This window comes from Leguminivora glycinivorella, chromosome 15 (assembly GCF_023078275.1).
Source record: "Leguminivora glycinivorella isolate SPB_JAAS2020 chromosome 15, LegGlyc_1.1, whole genome shotgun sequence".
NCBI classification, from domain to species: Eukaryota; Metazoa; Arthropoda; class Insecta; order Lepidoptera; family Tortricidae; genus Leguminivora; species Leguminivora glycinivorella.
Window position 1 is genome coordinate 15,630,112 of NC_062985.1, and position 20,335 is coordinate 15,650,446.

At 40.5% G+C, this 20,335-nt stretch overlaps 1 protein-coding gene and 1 long non-coding RNA gene across 2 annotated transcripts; one reads left to right on the forward strand and one right to left on the reverse strand.

Moving 5' to 3' along the window:
* Positions 1–46: 46 nt before the first annotated feature.
* LOC125233836 (titin-like) lies at positions 47–19,623 on the reverse strand. Its single transcript, XM_048139970.1, has 5 exons — positions 19,103–19,623; positions 18,340–18,416; positions 15,386–15,559; positions 7,431–7,501; positions 47–6,076 (listed from the first exon to the last, which is right to left on the reverse strand). Exons 1-5 carry the CDS (start codon positions 19,273–19,275, stop codon positions 719–721), a joined length of 5,853 nt encoding a protein of 1,950 aa, XP_047995927.1. The 5' UTR covers positions 19,276–19,623; the 3' UTR covers positions 47–718.
* LOC125233848 lies at positions 12,526–13,560 on the forward strand. Its single transcript, XR_007177898.1, has 2 exons — positions 12,526–12,910; positions 13,322–13,560. It is a non-coding gene; the product is annotated as an uncharacterized LOC125233848 (long non-coding RNA).
* Positions 19,624–20,335: the final 712 nt, after the last annotated feature.

Below are 20,335 nucleotides of genomic sequence, written 5' to 3' on the forward strand. Positions count from 1 at the left end.
CCCCTTATGAATCCCAATCCCAAGATATCCCAAATAAAAGATTGGATTCGATTAGAATTTATTTATTTAAAACTACATAGAAGTTACACTAAGACTTCATCTTCTTAGTCCGATCTAGTTTCCGACATAGATCACTCGAACAAACCAATAATGTGCTTTGAATATGTTTAAAATGTTACATCAACAAAATTGTACTTAACATTAACTCTACGTCAAGTAGACGCGGGTCGCGCTGCGCCCGCCCGGCATTCCTGTTCGCACCTCAATCGCTTCCGCAATTATTACATTCTTTGTTAGACAATATAAAAAATATGATTACCTAAACTTTTATATATTACAAATACGATCTCGTAACTCTCTTATGATCCAACAATATCATTTATGCATTAAAATTTACAAATGTAAATTCTTAGACTAAAATATATATTGACGCCGTCGGCGCCCGGCATGTTAACGTTTAATGTTCGGCTAGACCGAACCCAGAAGTCACTCGCACCACTCTAACGATATATTTACACTCGCGTTCTTTTTACATCGCCCGCACGATGGCGGCCCAACTATAACGAGAGCCGAGCGGCCCGCCCGCGTCGACCGGCCGGTCCCTATCATACGGATATATCGAAAGACGACAAACATAATTGATTGCACATGTAAAAACACGAATTACATTATAAATAAACATTCTCAACACGAAACGAATATAAAAACTCGGCTAGGTCTAGCTGGCCCTCGCCAAGTCCTCAACGGAGAGGCGCATGTTGGGCTGCAGCGGGATCTCGGCGGACGCCTCCGACGTGTCCGAGCACGGCGTCAGCAGCCGCCGCGACCACAGCTCCTCCGGCGAGCCCGACGAGCCCGAGCCCGCCGGCTCGTCCGTCAGGATCGGCAGCGACTTGCCCACCGGCTCCTCCTCCAGCAGCAGCGGCATCGACATGGGCTGCGGCGTCGGCGCCGGCTCGCTCACGCTCAACAGCGCCAGCGGGTCCGACACGCGCGGCGCGATGCGCGGGTCCGTCACCGTGATGGGCAGCTCCAGCGACGTCGGCACCGTGTGCGGCGTCACGCCGATCACCGCCAGCCCGTCCTCCAGCGAGCCCGGCACCGCCGGCTCCGCGTCCGCGTGCGACGGCACCTCCACCGGCGTCATGATCGGCTGGTGCAGCGTCGTGCTCGTCTCCGACACGCGGCAGTGCACCGACACGTTCGCGTTCAGGTCGCGGAAGGGCGCGTCCTCGCGCGGCGGCTCGTGGAACACGTCGCTGTTGGCGAGCGCCGCCTCGAGGATGTCGCGCCGCTCCGGCGCCGGCGCCTGCTCCGTCATCGGCACCAGCTGGTTGTTCTCCAGCACGAGCGGCCGGTTGTCGATGGGCGTCAGCGAGCCGTTGTCCTCGACGCACAGGTAGAAGGAGCCGGGCGGGCCGCCGAAGTGCTCGCCGGGCACGGCCAGCAGCTGGCCGTCGGCGAGCGGCGCCGGCGGCGCTTCGGCCGCTGCGGGCGCGGGCGCGGGCGCGCTGCTCGTGGGCGCGGGCGAGGGCGCGCGCGCGATGGCGGTGGAGGGCAGCAGCTCCTCGAAGTTGTCGAGCTCGGAGTAGGCGGAGTGCGCCGGCGCGGAGTGCGACAGCGGCGTGAGCGCGGGCACGGGCGCGGGAGCGGGCGCTATCGCTATCTCCTGCTTGAGCTTCTTCGCGGGCGTCGGCGACATCGCGGCCGGCCGCCTCGCCTTCTTGTGCGCCGCGGGGACGATCGTCTCGTTGGACGGGATCGTGATCTGCTTCTGCACGACGACCTTGTTCTCGGGGACGGGGGCCTTTTGCACGATCTGGCCGGTCCGCTGCAGGTGCTCGAACTGCGCCGCCGTGAGCTGCATCATCGCGCCAGACTTCTGCTGCAGAAAGATCAGCGGCTCCGAGGAGGTCTTCTGGATCGTATGCGCGAGCTTCTTCGGCTCGGCGGCGACGATCCGCTGCTTGGGCCGGATCTCGGGCATCGGCGCTATGTTCTGCGCGGTGGTCGCGACGCGTCCGCCGACGATCAGCTGCCCTTTGGACGTGATGATGGCGCTCTTTTGCGTCTTCGGGACTATTTTCTGAGGCGGAGTCTTCGCGGCCGCCACCGAGGTGACGACGGTCTTCTGGGGGGAGTTGGTCGTTATCCGGTGCGTGACGGTCTTGAGCTGCGACACTTTGGGCTGCTGCTTGTTGGGGAAGAGTATCTTCTCGTGCTCGGGCGTGAGCACGATGCGGGACTGCGCGCCCTGCGCGTTGGTGATGATCATGACGGTGCTGCCGGGCCCGTCGGCGGGCTGCGGCACGAGCTTGGCGGACACGGGCTTGTTGTCGGGTGCGGGCTCGGGCTTGGCCACGAGCACGTGCGCCTTGCCGGTGCCGGGGTCGATGACGATCTTCTGCGTGCGGCTGGGCCGCGGCGACGCGCCGGTGGGCAGGATGATGAACTTGCCCTGCTTGGCCGCGCTGGGGGCCACCGGCTCTGACTTGGCGGGAGACTGTTTTATTTCTTTGATGGCGGGGTCCGCTTTAGTCATAATAATTTTCTGCTTCCCGGTCGCTTTATCTATTACTAACATCGGTTTCGACGCCCTGAGCTTGGACGACTTGGATAAAATGTTAGGCGTGGTCGCTTTGCTGACCTCGGGCGCGGGATTCATTAGCAAAGTTTTAAGTTCAGGTTTAATCGGGCCGATCATGCTGACTTTTTCGTTTTCGATCTGTTTCGATTTTACGAGTTTAGGAGGATTCGTAGGGTTCGTGATGATTTTGCCGTCGGACATGACGATAGGCATTTTCTCAATATTTTCCGGAGTGAGGATGTCGTCAGAGAGCACTATGGGCATGGAATTGATATCATAAAAGGTGTCATCTTGTGCGGGTTGTTCGGTGACCGGCTTCGATTCGGTGACCGGAGCCACTAAGGAGAGCTGCTGCTTCAGCTTCTGTAGTTTAGGAGCAGGTTTTGTGATTTTCCGTATTTTCTGTTGGATGATGATGGTGTTGGCGTCGCTGGGAGCCTCGGGCGTGGCCTGGATGGTATAGGTCTGCATGGTCGAGCCGTCCTGCGCCGGCTTGCCGGTGCGAGAGAGAATTATGTTCTCAGGAGAACTTAACTCGTTTATACTATTTATTATATTCTTGCTAGGCGTGTTTCGACGAATAATAATCTTCTGTTTGGGCGATTGCGGTTTGGCCTTAATGGTACCTTTGTTGACGTCAAAGTTAAGTATTTTCTCTTTTCCGGTTACCACTACTTGTTTCGTTGGAGTTTTACTGATTATTTTGGGCACACAAGGCTCTTCTAAAATCTTAAGTAATTTGGAAGATGACGTTTCAAACTTAGGTGTGTTGCTGATTGGATCGTTACTGTTTTCTGAAATTGAAAGTTTTGGTTCCACAGTAATGTTTGTTTCTACTACAGTGGTACGTATGGGATTTAAAATATCTACGGCATGTACATTGTCAATTTCAGGTATTTGTGGTTCAGAAACTTTAATTTTATGATCTATAAATTCGGACATTTCGACTAAAGATTGCGCCGCGTTTAAATTCTGACTCTTCTCTTCTTCAGTTTCATACCTTGAATTCAAACTGTCGCTATTTAATGGTAGTAAAGATTCTGTTCTATGTTCTACAGAGTTGTCAACTACGGAGTTTTCGTCAGATCTGGCTTCTTCCATTGTATCGTCATTATCCTTGGTGTCATTTATGCTTTCGACCACTTCTTCCTGATAAGATTCACCGCTCGCAAAATGTGTTGACAAATTCATGTTTTGTTGAAGTTGACTAGATGCATTATTTTGTATGGCCGTTGAAGGAAGATTAATCAACGCCTCTGCTATTTGCAGGTCAGATTCAGAAGGTACGCAGTCAACAACTGTTTCTGAAACTAACTCAGTTGTTTCTTCAGATATTTGTGGAACTTCAATAATTTTATCATGGCATGTAGTTTCGGTAACGGTTTCATTTGAGTCAACATGTTCAGCAACGATATCACTGCCATGCAAATTAGCTTCCATTGGTGAAACTTCAGACATGACGGTTTCTTCCGTAACCTGTTCCATTTCTTCAACAGGCATTTGTTTACTTTCTACAACATTATTGTCGTTATTGCTTTCTTCAAAACCGTTAACATTGTTACTTGCTCCGTTATCTTTATTGTCATCTTCAAACAAATCTTCGGGAGGATCGTCGCTTATAACTTTAGTAACCCTGTCAGCTTCTCTAGAAACGCTTAATAAGGCATCTACAGCTGACGCTGTAGATTCATTCATGAAAGGTTCAGCTAACTGTTCACGAGGCATTTGTTTAACTTCTGGCGTTTTGGGCAGACCAGTATGTTCTTTATATTTATTCTCGCTTATTTCCTTCTCACTATCGTTACTTAATTTATCATCAACCCTTTCAGTGTCAATATTCTTGATTATTTCTTTCGTAACAATGTCATAAATTTCGTCAATAGATTTATTTTTTGTTTCAATTTCTTTTTCTAGGGGTTTGTGAATTTGACTATTCAGTTCTTCAATTTCCCTTTTCCTGACAAGGTCATTTTTATGAATTGGTTGTATTTCATTTGTAAGTAAATCCTGTGTATTATTTGTATTCTTATTAATTGGTTTTATTTCTTGTGTAGGATATAAGACATCTTGATTATATTTCTGTGTAACTGACTTAGATTCTACTACTTTTTCATCAAGGGACGCCAGATTATGGCACACTATATTATCTGGCTTACTATTAGCACCATTCGCAGCAAGCTTGGCCTCGGCGGCCAATTCCATGTTTATTTTTTCCTTCTCTCTTAACTGCGCCGCTTCAGCTTTCATTTTCTTGAGTTGTATTTTGGGCGCCAGGCGAGCTACTTTAACCGGTTCTATGGGTGGGGACTCTCTGGCTTCGGGAGAGGATGCCACTTCCGATCCATTTAGTTCAGTTTCCACGTCCAATCTTTCGGCGTTGAGCTGTTCGGCGACGTACTTCCCTATTGCATCCTGGCTCCTAGAGTGTCGACTACGAAAAAATGTTTTCGTCTTAAAAATTGCTTTCGTGGGGGCCGGCTCGGGAGCGACTTTCTCGGTCGCTTTATTACTTTCCGGTACCGGTTGCGTTTTTTTGTCGGGGGACTTTACGATGGAAGGCTCAGGAAAATTTTGCTCGACGGTCAAAGGTTCCGGCACCGCAGGTAGTTCCGGGACGGTGGTTCTAGTCAGCAGGTCCGCGACCTCCCTCGCCACGTCATCCTCGTCGATGCTGATGCTCTTTCGTTCTTTTCTCTTCGCGGGATTCTTGACCCGCGGTATTTTCCGGCCGGCGTCCGCCTCCAGAGACCAGTCTTCGTCTTCACAGAATTCGTATTTGGAGTCGCTCTCGGACTCCGGTTTGTCGGCAGGAGCGTGGTCCGCCTGGCGCCGGGCGAGGAGCTCTGCGGCGGGCAGCTCGGCGGGCGTGGGCTCGGCGGGCGACGCGGCGGCCGCGGTGGGCGAGGAGGCGAGGTCGGGGCACTTGTCGTCGTCTTCGTCCATGTCGTCCCAATCTGCTAAAAGGCTACTCTTGATTTCCTCGTCAGTCTTAGGTTTTTTCACTTCTACGGGTTCCGGGGGCTCGTCGGTGGGACGTTTTTGTGCTTGAGATTTCTTGACAGTTTTTTCCTTCTCTGGTTTTTCAGATTTTTCTGGCTTTTCTGATTTTTCTTTGCGCGGTTTTCGCGCTTTCGGCGTTTTGTTCGGTGTCGCCTTGGGGGATAGTTTGGCGGCCGGTTTCTTTCGTACGGGCGAAGGTGTGTAAGGTGTGTATGTGGCACTGTGTGTTTTATTGTGTAGGATGAGGACGTTGAGCCGCGTGGTAGTGAAGGGGCAGACGTGGCAGGGATAGACGCCGGCGGCGGCGCTGGTCGGAGTAGTGAATGTGGAATTGGGCTTATCTGCTTTGGGAGTTTTTTCTTCGGCATTTTCTGATTCCGACCCGGCGCGGCTCGTCGACGGCGTAGAGGAGGCGTCGGTGGCCTGGCTGGGAGTCTTTGACCCCTGGACTAAGATATGTACCTTGTAATCACTCTTATCTCGATTTACCTGCAATAGATGATGAGAATTTAATGCTATTTTGTAACATAATTTTAATTATTACAAGTAGTTTTTCTTGCCCACGAATTAAATTAAACAAGGTATACCAGAATATATAAATAAAAAGATTTATTTAATTAAGAAGGATAAAATTATATTCAGTGAAGTTCTGAATTTTGCTAAAATGTGAAATTCAAATTTAAGCAGTGTGAACATTTTCGTAACCAAGCCGAAACTTTTTGAATTGTGGCCAAGTCTGGGAAAACAAAGTGTGGCCCAACATAAAACATATCAATGACTGGTGAAGCTTCCCACTGAACTAATAGAAAACAATGAAAATATTCAGGGTGGATATAATAATAGTTATTTTCTCAAACATGCAATGAAATATTGTCTTTACGTTCCTTAAAATGGGCTGGGAAGTATCGCTTTTTGGGCGCAACAACTCGAGAGGACTGTAAAGGGATTTCATATTATTTTTTAGGCCTAGGCCTGCAAAGTAACTTTTTTTTATAAAATATTGTCCTTTAGAGCATTTTTATTTTATTTCATTGTATGTTTGAGAAAAGCACTATACATGCCTCGGCGTGAAAACGGATTCCCGGCCTCGTATCCCTATCCGGTATATACCCACTAGGCCGGAAATCCTCATTTTCCCGGCCTCTAATGTAATGTACTATTGTTTTACAAGGGGGCAAAGTAGTTTAACCGCACTTGCCAATATTGCAATCTATTAAATATTTATGATTCAAAATAATTATTTGTAGTTAAATTCTAACAGCCAGCTCAAGGCATCAAGTTAAAATTTGTATGAAATTACTTGCACTCTTGTGGATTTTTATAAAATGCAATTTTGCTATCCATTTTTGAATAGCAATATTGATCTTTAACAGTTGGTGTGGTGAAAAATAAAATAACCACTGCTGCAGAAGACGCCGCTTTGATTCCCACACTGGGCCAGATTATATAATAGTCTGAGTACTGGAAGATTTTGACACTTTTTATTTTGAAACTTTATTAGACGCATAAGACGCATTACGAAATTGTATTAGTGTCTTGATGCAAATTAATGGTTATATGATTGTAAAATATAACTATACGTTATTTCAGTTTCCAGGTTCCAAAAGTCGCTTTTTTTTCTTTTTCAATTCATCCAGCTTTAAGAATTCAATTGAAGACAAGTCGAATTTTCAGATATTTATTTAATCGACCCTAATGGATCCAAAGTCCTAAGTTGAAATGCTTGAAGTTATAATATTACATGTGGTCTCTAAAGGTCCATGGTAATGTACACCGGTACATGTATGTGTCCTATGCCTAGAAAGGGGTTCGAAACTAGGAGGTATTCCATTTGTGTACTCACCCTTCTTATTGGAGTAGTTGGCGTAGAAGTGCTCTTGGGGGTGTTGGTGCTGGGCCTTCCTCTCCCCCTGCCTAAAGTCCAGAAATAAACATTTTTAATTCATATGTTAAAAAAGGAAATAAAGAGCAAAATAAGAAATACACCACATAACATTTATGAGTGTAATATATGCGGGCTTTGAGCACATCAGTTTGCATACATAAACTCGCGCCTTTATTGGCTACGTGCACGACAATTACGCCCACTACCATGTGAATATGAAGTGGAAAATGTCAAAAAATGACATGTACCTAAACAGACACTATATTTTAACGATTTTTCGTTAATTTTAAATAAATCGAATAACAAGAGCTACTATTTCAAGTGTAATTTAGGTAGATAGATTATAAATGACAAGGATATAATACCAAAAATCAGTTTCCAAAGCATTACTCACGGTATAAACTTCCAACCCCAGACTACAGAAAGAGTCAATAAATTGGTGCTGGCAGGGCACATAAGGAATCTTGAAGAACATATGTAGGAGTAATGGTACAAGTTCTTCGATCTAGTGATATGGTATTCGCTAAACCTCCGTCCCGTTAATGCCATATAAAACAAATCTAAACGTAAGTAGTATAAGGACATCACTAGTCGAACGTCCCCTTCACTAGCATCGCTGTCAAAAAATGGCGGCAGACGGACTCAGGGCGTCACTTGAAGATAGCTTGTCATTGAACTTGTATTTTGAGATTCCGTTTAATAAACTGTATAATTAATAGTGGTATCCTGGTGTTTTTACTCTAACAGTTTCAGAAGCGCGATATTAAGTTACCCATATACGCCCGTACTATGAAATTTGTCCGAAATTGACAATGTCATCATTCTCGCGCCGCGCTCGTAACCATTCATTGTCATCCAACAGTATTTAATTAACACCAGTCGATCTGATTCAACGAGTAAAGACACTAGCACCATATACTACAGTTAAAAGTATCCATTGCAGTTTAAGATATATTCAAACTTTGGAGTAGTATTTGATCATAATGAGTGCGTAACAGGAAGTAAAGGTGGTCCAAACACAGTGTTCTGGGGCTGAAGTGATCAACATCCACTATTGTCCAATAGTGTGTTGTTTCTTTCTTTCAGATCAAATTATGTACATGTTGAAGAAGTAAATACTTGCTCACAAAGTGTATCACAGTAACCCATGGACTGTGAAAGATGAACCACATCCAAGTTGTCAAAGAGTATTATTAGTATAATATGTATAGAGAGGCTGCTGTAGTGAATAATCATTAGCTCACCTTGTGTGTTGTGTTTTTGTGCTTCCAGATATGTTTCAGAATACATAATACATATTGTACCTACTTGTGATATATTGACAATTGTCACGGTGTCACAGTGAAACAAAATATAAGATAAGTTTCAATCTAAATGGCACCTAAATGATTCCTTATAACAGGTGACTTTATGAGTTTTATGATCTACAAAGAGAGATGATCATTATCTTGCCCTATTTGTCATATTAAAAATAAGTTTGTCCGGAATGACATGGAATAAGGTATTTATCCTACTCAATAATATTGTGCCATTGCATCTGGCTTATGTAAGTATGCTCACAGTAAATACATTTTAAATTCACTACAGGTTAGTATAATGGATGAGTAAATAAGCATAAGAAAACTTTGACAACTCTTTTGTTACTATAAGTTTTGTCACTTTACCGGGACTGTATTTTGAAATCTGTCTTAGTGACATTCTTATGCATATAAACTCTGTATGATCTTGCATTTTTCTAAATGAGGAAACATGTTGCTATATTACATGGCACAAATTCATCAAAAATGTTGATAAAATAATAATAATATTAACATAATAATATTTTGATGAGGTTAATTATGCATCTTTGTAAAACCATAATGTGTGTTAAAATTAAGGGCATAGCACTGAAGTATAGTGTATTGTTGATGCTGTTTTGTTTATAATAATGCTGGTTTAGCATTGCAAACATTTTTGACAAAAAAAATGTATTCAATGCAATCATGTTCTAAATTGAACCAAAGACAAATATATTACCTAGACAGACACTTGGAACATTTATTATCATGACATAGTCCAGTGTCCATTTAATGCATTGACAGTGATATAATTTGTTCTTTAAATTACATTCCTTTCCAGATTAATTTATTGATTACAGTAGTTGCCTGCCGGTAATCCGGAGACTATTGACCATAAGTTGAAAATACTTGCATTGATAAGGCATGATTCCAGAAGTTCCTGAGGTTAAATCTTGCTAAAAGCTGGAAACACCAAACTGGATATCTATTGAACTATTTATGACACTGGTAAAATTTGTCATAGCTAATGGTAAGAGATTTTGATATTTATAGACCCGATGGACTTTAACGGTCTACATGCTATACTTGTCTGTTACAACAAATCAGTTTGATTTGGAATTGGGCTTGAAACATGCCAATCAGTTAAGTTTTTAAAAGATGTGCAATAATCTGAGGTAAATAACTTAATTGGAGCTTCTAATAATTTTAACCACTTCACTGCGAAGGAATGTTTCCGAACCGAAGCATGACAAACAGGTTACCGTTTGAAGTTGACAAGTATTGTCTACTTTTAATATGTTCTGTTCCTTGAAATATAAAAATAACTGTACACTTCTATTGCTTCTTGATTTCACAAGAATATATATATTTTACATGTTTGTGACTTTTGCAAGAATCAAAAATAATGATATTTTGTTATAAAAACTCATTAACTTGTACTAAGTATTCTTGCATATGCATAGTATTAACACAACTAACAAAATTATGTAGTTGTGCAGGTGGCAGCTATATGGATAATGTTGTGCTTTAAATTGCACATATACCTACAGCTATAGCATCTCTCTAGTGTGTCTTTTGAAGCATTGTCTGGCAAGCTTGATGGTTTAATCAATAAGCACCATGCCTGATGATGATATATAAATACCTTTGTCAAGAGCCATTTGGTGGGTGAACAATGATAGATAAAATATTACATTATTTGAATGTAGTGAAACCTCGATAAGTCAAGCCAAGTGCCATATGATTATTCTTGCTTGACTGGAATGTATTTCAATACTGGTATAGTAGGCGTGTTACCTTATTTAGGAGCACGGGAAAAATAAGCCAAGTTTCATAAAATTATTTTTGGTTGGCTGAAATGTATTTCAATACTGGTATTTATAGTAAGCGTGTTACCTTATTTAGGAGCACGGGAAAAATAAGCCAAGTTTCATAAAATTATTTTTGGTTGGCTGAAATGTATTTCAATACTGGTATTTATAGTAAGCGTGTTACCTTATTTAGGAGCACGGGAAAAATAAGCCAAGTTTCATAAAATTATTTTTGGTTGGCTGAAATGTATTTCAATACTGGTATTTATAGTGAGCGTGTTACCTTATTTAGGGGAACGGGAAAAATAAGCCAAGTTTCATAAAATTATTTTGGTTGGCTGAAATGTATTTCAATAATGCTATCTATAGTAAGCATGTTACCTTATTTAGGGGCACGGTAAAAATAAGCCAAGTTTCATAAAATTATTTTTGGCTGGCTGAAATGTATCTCAATAATGCTATCTATAGTAAGCGTGTTACCTTATTTAGGGGCACGGGAAAAATAAAACAAGTTGCACGCCGGATTGAGAACCGAGTTGTGTTTTGTCTTATTACTCTCAGATTTAAGAACTGAGTTGTCATTACATATATGCACACCGGATTAAGAACCGAGTTATGTTTTGCCTTATTAATCTCAGATTAAGACATGAGTTGTCATTACATATATGCACGCCGGATTAAGAACCGAGTTGTGTTTTGCCTTATTAGTCTCAGATTAAGAACTGAGTTGTCATTACATATATGCACGCCGGATTGAGAACCGAGTTGTGCTTGTCCTATTATTCTCAAATTAAGAACCGAGTTGCCATTGCATATATATACACGCCGGATTAAGAACCGAGTTGTGTTGCCTATACATGATGTTAATAATATATTCTGTTCACAGGGTTTCCTGATAAGCACATTGTACCTGAATCTTGTGGTATCCATGGTAATGTAACTAATGTGATATCCACAAGTAAAAATTAAGTGATTTCCATCACTTAAAGTGTGAATCATAATTATAATGATTACTTTAATGTCTGCTATACATTTGTTACTTTGATTATTGTTTCTTAAGTAGTTCTGTTTATGCAATGTTGGCCTTAGGAGGCGGACCATATGCATAAGACTTCTAATTGCGATGTAGACTTTAAGAAGTGGAACATCGTGTGTTATATAGACTATCCTTAAGAGGATTGGTCTGTTTCTGTTATTTGTGATGTAGGTCTTCAGAGACGCCATCATGTGTTATATAGACTATCCTTAAGAGGATTGGTCTGTTTTTGTTATTTGTGATGTAGGTCTTTACAGACGCCATCATGTGTTATATAGACTATCCTTAAGAGGATTGGTCTGTTTTTGTTATTTGTGATGTAGGTCTTTACAGACGCCATCATGTGTTATATAGACTATCCTTGCGAGGTTAGTTCTGTTCTGGTATTTGTGGTGCAGGTCTTTGGAGACGGACCATCATGTGTTATATAGACTATCCTTGCGAGGTTAGTTCTGTTCTGGTATTTGTGGTGCAGGTCTTTGGAGACGGACCATCATGTGTTATATAGACTATCCTTGCGAGGTTAGTTCTGTTCTGGTATTTGTGGTGCAGGTCTTTGGAGACGGGCCATCATGTGTTATATAGACTATCCTTGCGAGGTTAGTTCTGTTTCTGGTATTTGTGATGCAGGTCTTTGGAGACGGACCATCATGTGTTATATAGACTATCCTTGCGAGGTTAGTTCTGTTCTGGTATTTGTGGTGCAGGTCTTTGGAGACGGGCCATCATGTGTTATATAGACTATCCTTGCGAGGTTAGTTCTGTTTCTGGTATTTGTGATGCAGGTCTTTGGAGACGGACCATCATGTGTTATATAGACTATCCTTGCGAGGTTAGTTCTGTTCTGGTATTTGTGGTGCAGGTCTTTGGAGACGGACCATCATGTGTTATATAGACTATCCTTGCGAGGTTAGTTCTGTTCTGGTATTTGTGGTGCAGGTCTTTGGAGACGGGCCATCATGTGTTATATAGACTATCCTTGCGAGGTTAGTTCTGTTTCTGGTATTTGTGATGCAGGTCTTTGGAGACGGACCATCATGTGTTATATAGTCTATCTTTAAGAGGTTAGCTTGAGACCTTGTTTGTCAAAAGCATGTTTTATGACCTTAAAGAGTAGTGATCTCAAGGTTACCTTGAAAGGGTTGCTTGCACTAATGCTTTCCAGAGGTTGCTGGTGGAATTACGGTTTCCAATAGAGTGCATGCTACAGGCTGCGCGACAACCTTGTCATGAAGGGCCAACGTCTGCGGTCGTTGCGCCGCCAGCCTCGAAAGCAGCCGTATCACCGTGGCTTGCGTATGAAGCTTTGATATGGTAATGTTTGTTATCTTATAGCAAAATTGGTGGCTAGTACACATTGATTATTACCTTTTATTAATTTTATCATGTTGATAGATAAATAATTAGCAGTTGTTAAAGGTCCTGCCAAGGAGCAGCCATGTATTCTGCTTAATATATTTTCATAAAAAAAAGATTACATGACAATATTTTCTAATATCTTCATTGTCATTGTTTATTACTAAATTATTTTACGGCTATGTAAGCCGGATCTGTAATTGAGAGCATCGACTATGCCAATTGTACATTAATTTCTCGTAACCTTATCATGTTACTTGAACGACAGTTGTGTTGTACTGATTCTATCACCTACTGGCTTAGTTCCAAGGAAAAATTATCACGTTCTCGTTACATTAAGGAACTTAGTATTTCCCATGTATGTTACAGAGCTTTTTAATAAGAGCTTTCTTGCTGCTTGCTGTGTTAGAAGGCGGCTATGCTCACGCATGGAGTGTGTCATGTTCACCTCTCACGAGTTTGATGTACGCGTTGTTGCGCGTGCGGGGAGCTTCACAGCCTACAGTGACGGAGCCAACTGTGAGTTTGTTCCATGTATTTGCTATTTAAACGACGCCAATCATCATTATTATATTGAGCGGTTGGTTAGTTTGGAATGCACCGCTCACGTAAGTCTTAACTTAAGGCATAAATGGCATAATACTTACCTGAAAATAAATGAAATGTATTGATGGGTGAAGTTATTTACAAGCAAATATTAGATGGTGTTTTGTACACCAGTAATTACCTGCCCGCCGCTAGATGTCATCTATTTTACATAATTAATTTGACTAATATATAGTATCGATCATGGCGGTAAAACATGTACTTTTCGTACCATCGCACCTTAATAGTTTTAAAGCCTTACTGGTTGTGGAGTTGTTAAATAATGACCTGACTTACTTGTACTAGGCTAGTCTGGTCATGCAATCTTGAGTTTAGTTATGTCATTACTATGATTCGACTATAAAATGAGACCAATTACATATCTTGGTGTAAGTTAGTCTTAAACTACACCGGCCGTTTCCAACGGTACTCGAGTTAATCACTTCAAAGGACCAGGGCCTGAGTGTATAGCTGGAGTATACAAAGTTCTTGTTCACTCCGCAGAAAAGAAAAGAACAAATGAACAGATGAAGTCTACCGCCACCAGTTGGAGGCGCAGCCTGCTTCGGCTGCGTTGACTGCGGCAGTCATCAGTAGCAGCATGGATAGCAGAGACTTTCGGGACGAAAGGTCAAGGTCAGAATGGTCGAGTATAAGGACATCACTAGTCGAACGTCCCCTTCACTAGCATCGCTGTCAAAAAATGGCGGCAGACGGACTCAGGGCGTCACTTGAAGATAGCTTGTCATTGAACTTGTATTTTGAGATTCCGTTTAATAAACTGTATAATTAATAGTGGTATCCTGGTGTTTTTACTCTAACAGTAGGTAGTCATGTCCGCGGCCGCAGAAATATCCGACACGGGCCTATTCCCTGGCTATAGGCCTGAATCTTTAAGCATAATCTTTTACGGTAGGAAAAATACTAACAGCTTATTGAACGATATTAGGTAAAGAAAGCTTAAATATAATTTATTATCATGTTTTGTTTTGACATGTCACTTACGTTTTCTTTTCACCGTAGCTATCCATTTAGTTCTTTGATCCAATTTCCAGTGTGCTCTAAGAAACGCATAGAACGTGCAACGACTATTTATGCCATTACTTTTACAATTAACAACGAAACAACATTGATACCCCATATCAAACATTACACCACATTGTATTATATTTTATGAGTTTTGATAGATGACAACCACAATCAGTGTCGATTTTGACCACCGCAAGCACTGCGATTGCTTTGCTTACCCCCTCCATGCACTTCGCACGAAGCCAATACCCAAAAACGGGTAGACCGAGCTCGTTAAACTACTAGAGTTTTAGTGGCACATTTAGCAATTTATTGGGTTGAAAGAAAAAATTGTGACATTGCAGTGACTTGGTTGCCAGCCCATCGCCTACAGCACAATAGGCAAGACGACTAAAAAATACTATTTAGTCCGTCAGTTAAATTATCTAAAAATTCTGGACGCATATTTTTCTTTTTTCTCGTAAACAAAAAATTTCGACGGCACAGTGCGTTGAAGTTTCGCATGACGTCACGCCTAGGTACAATTTTTACTTAAAAGTGACGCCACAAGCCCCAAGCTCCGGAACTTTGATGCTCTGTATCTTTGTATTTTTTTGTAGTCATTGTCTCCATTGAACCAAACTGACTGTTTACCATGAGGCAGACAAGGTGCCTTTTTGCGACCACCATAGTATAAATTTAGATTTCTTGGAATGGTCTCTATTGGTATTTGAGAGACAACAAAAGAAAAAAATTATCACTGACTCTACTACATGTATCAAAAATTAACAAGCTGTGATACGTTTTTTTTCATTTACATATTTTACAATCAAAAATTACCAGGAGTCCCTGCTTTCTTGGATGCGCTGCCAAAAATGCCAGCATAGCTCTCCTTCTTAGTTTCCTGAAACTCTTCACTGGTCAAGATGTTCGGGTCACCTCCTGTCTCAGTCTCCGCCTGGACCACATCTTCGGGGAACTTTTCCATATGAGCATGTTTGGATTTATGCATTACTGTCAAAAAAGAAAAAAGAGGCTTTATACAAACTTGGGGTTACTTTGATGATATTTGAACGGCCTTAAAATTAAAATCATTTACATACATACATACAATCACGCCTGCATCCCACGAAGGGGAAGGCAGAGCACATGAAACTACTCAACTTTCAGTGCCACTCTTGGCAAATAAGGGATGGTAAAATCATTTATTATTTACGAAACTGTTTGTGTAACTAGTTAGATCAATAAATATTCCTGTCAATCTACTATAGAAAATCTCGAGTTAACTTACAGTATGACATTAAAACTAAATTTTCAAAGTCTGCATTAGGGAACTTGACTGTACTTAAAATAAAATATTTTATGCAGGAAATAAAGCATCTCGTCACTCAATTCGATTTCATATAAATTCCATATTAGCAAGTCGTTCAAATTCGTTTTGATAGTTCTTAAAAAGAAGATGATTTGACTAGGAGGCAAGTAGCCTTTTCAATGCCACCTGGTTTTATGTTAAGGAAAAAATATTAATAGTGTGAGAAATGTGAATGAAGAATAGAAGAATATTCTTACATAGATATTGGCCACAAACCTAGTAGTAGGAAATTTGGAGTTGGGTTGAATATCATTATTTGTAAAGCAGGCATGCAGTTGTCATAACTGATAATGCCCGAAGCCAGCACTCAGCAGATACTTCAGTGTTATCACAGAATATATAATAGTACAAGTACAGAAGACCCACTGCTTTGATTTTCACGAAATGCCGCCTTTTAAATGCCTACAAAATCCTAACAAAGAAACGAGCCGCACGTGCGCAGCGTCGGACGATAGGGTTGCCTATTAAAACCAATTATTACTCAGATAAAATGTTATACTATTATATTCCAGTCTTGGGTACTTTCTGGGTATATATACAGTATTTATATATTTTTGTGTAAGTCCCAACATCACAAGCCTTATTGAACTTTTCCGTGGGACTTAATCAATAGTAAATCTGTGTAAGATTGTCCTATTTTATTCATGATGTCTATTTAACTAAGTATTTTTAGCCATTCACACGTGGACATCGCATATAAAACTTTAAAAAAACTCGCGACGTAAAGTAACAATAGAAAGTGCGAACGTGCGTTCTATGAGAACGCGCGCCACCCCTGATTAGGCCGCGAACTCGCGGCCGCCAGCATGTACTTGTAGCGCGGCGATAGGATCGCGGAGTGAGCCGCCCCTGGTGTTATGTAGAATTAGGACTTTGCCATCTAACTTATTCTTAAATTCTTTGACATTGAGCCAATATCACACCCACCAGGAGCTTTAATATCTAGAGTATCCAAACATATTAAAGCTAGGAACAATAGTTTTTCAACTTCATACAATACAATTTCAGTTAACAGATTTGATCAAACCTATCTGATCTATCAGTAATTTCCTTGTAAGGGTATTTTCAGAATTTGGGTCCCCCCAATTAGCGTAAGTTGTTAACAAAAAATAACTCACTGTCAGTTTTGTGACGGCAATTTTGAGCATAAAATCTGTCTAAAAATTTACTTTTTTCACATTCTGAATATGTGTCTAATAAAGTATAATAGTAAGTCTGAATATGTATCTAATTATCGTCACAAAACTGACAGTGAGTTCATTTTTGTTAACAACTTATGCTAATTGGGGGGTCCCAAATTCTGAAAATGCCCGTCAAGGCTGCTTTCAAGAAAAACCTCAAAATAATGTAAAATTGATAGTTCCAGATCGGTGAAATTGCACTCTATAGCCAATTTCCGCAAACTAGCCACGTACTCTTTTATATTTTCAGTGCCCGATTGACACCTCATATGTAACTTATACGATTGCACTATTTCATTTTGTTTAGGATTAAAATGATCGTCTAACACGGCCTTCACACTTGTATAGGTTATGTCCGTTATCTTTTTTGGCGAAATTAAAGATTCTACCAAATCATATAAATCACGACCACATACCGAAAAGAAATTCGCTTTTTTTAGTTCATCCCTTTCAATACTATTCGCGAGCAAACAATAGTCGAACCTATTCACGTAGTTTTTCCAATTATCTTTGTCCATATGAAATTCACTAAATTTTACCGCCATTTTATTCACAACACTAAATCAACACTTTTAAACATTCAAACACTATGTTTAAAGCACTTTTAGCCTATTTTCGAATTAAATCCCGTCGCCAGAATGTTACGTACGCGTGCTGGCTTGCTGGCTAGAACCGAACTGGGGGTACCCGCAGATCATCATGATCTACCCACATGTCAATATATAACACGGTGAAATACTACACTTTCCGTTATCTAATAGATATATTTAATTCAAATTTTAATTAGAGCATCTTATTATCTTGATACTGGATTTTAGAAAAGAAACTCGTTAAATTAAACACGGTATGATTAAGCACTCGGTTGCGATTTCACTATTTTTCACATGAAAGCCCTCTTAATTGGTGTAACCTTAATATTTTATGTCAAGTCCCTAAGTTACTTACTGGAACTAGTACAGTGGAATGAACATCAACTTTAATTATTTTTTTACTAGCCCAAGCAAAAAAATAAATGTTTCTTACCTGTACTATGCAATAAAACCTAAAATTAGAATCCTAACTTCTATTAGAACCACTGAAAGTATGATGACCCTCAAAAGCTTAGTCTAGGTTTGAATAAATTCTTTGGTGTATTTTATATAGACTTTACACACAATAAATCACAATGTGTGTTAGACTGAAATTTGGTAGTAAAATATTCAATGCAATGAAGTTGAACTATGTATATAAATTATACTTACACATTCCTTTCTTAATAAAGTCATGTTTGCGGCTGCAGTTGTATTTGTAAATTGAATTGATGTTCTTCACATATTCGCTGAAAGAAATAGAAAAAAATATGTTAGTATTGCACACTTATTGATCCAAGCTTCCCAGTGACCACTCTGTTCATCATAAAAACTGCCAGATATTGTCTTTCAGTTTAACCTTTAATGGCCAGTTTATTTTAATGGCTAAAGGCCAAACTGAAAGACTAACTAAATAACTAGTTTGGTTTGGGAACAACATAATAAAATACTAAATATTTAACAGCCAAAAACCCGCAATTCCATGAGAATATGGTGTGCTTGGCGATGTATTAAGAAAGTTACTTTTTAATTATTTTGGACAGTACATTTGGTGGCCTTATTGGAGCTAATCAATGTCTGTTAAAATGTATTTATTTTATTGCTTACTGATTGAGATTTTGATGTTATACAAATATGTGTAAATAAATACCACACAGATATATCCACTGCTAATTACTGCATTAATAAAAGGTATATGTAAACTGCAGAACAATGGTTTGGTTCTTTTTGATGCTCCAGGTCCACAAATTTGTAAACAGGTATAAAAAATAACTTTTATAGCTAACTGATCCTATTCATGAATCTACAACTTAATTATGTAAATATAATACACCATAGAGTAAAAGTAGAACAAAGGCAGGAGTGTTGTATTATGCATGGTTATATTATTAAGAATCAACAGAGATTTTTCAGGTTACACGTGTAATAAACTTACTAGGTGCTTTCCTGAAAGAACTTGACGACTGCTATGGGAGGCTTCTTGAACGATGGCAGCACATCTGGGGGGAGCTTGTCTGCTCCGACCACTGCTCCGGGCCACCAGCAAGACCCTAGCTTCACCCACACCACCTCTCCGTCCAAGTAATTTACTTCAGTCTGCTCACACATCTTCACTTATCTGTTCAGGCGAAACGCACGACCATATTTTGTTGCACTGTAGCCACTATGATATGTCGACTAAAACGGTTACCACATCATCGTCTCATGGTTGAGCTGTAACAGCTCTTAGAACACTGTCATCAACAAATAAGAAATCCCGAATACGATTTATGTATGTAATTGTCAAAACAGTAGCAAAATATTAGTTGTAAATACTATTCGCCGACTGCTACGAAATAATTTTATTCGGTATGTCAAGATGGCAGCATTGAGTTGACAAGCAGCCTCGACTTAGTCAAGCACTGCTCATTCATATTGAATGTTTCATATTATTCGATTTACTTTAACAAAATTATCAAATTATGAAATTGAAAATTATACTTGTTTTATATTTGATTATTTAGAGATTTTTATGAGCACGAAAATTAAAAGTAATAAAAGTCACGACGGAAATTATTACTAAGTACAGCGTCAGCAGATGCCAACATACAGGCTCTCAAATAAAATTGCCAGACATGAAAATGTATAAAAAATATAAAGGATACCATTCACGTACACGTCACTATTATTGTTTAGCTTGAAAAAAATCTAATTTTGGTTTTTCTTGTGCTTCTAATAAATTAGCTCTCCGAATAGTCAATTATAAGTTATAGAATCAGATATGATAGGCAGAGAGAGCTAAACCAAATATATAAAAACCGTATCAGATCATCGCACTAAGCTTTTTCTCGCTTTCACCTATAGTTAGTAGTCTGTGCGTACACATGATCACACGTGATCTACACCAATCTACACTGGTCCGGTGCGGCTATCTGTAGACACCTTTTCAACCTCTCATAAGCGCCCTCAAAGTGTGGAGAGCGCTTTACATGTAATATGTAGCACGGCCTTAACACCACAATTTGTATGTCAAATTCATGTCAAATCCGTTGTGTTCAACTGTTCTTGTGCTGTCGAAAATCTATTAATAGGAATAATAATAAAATTCATAGTTCAGCGAAAAATATTTTGAATAATGATGAATCGTCTTACGTAAGTAACGTATATATTATCATAAAAGTCTGTTCAA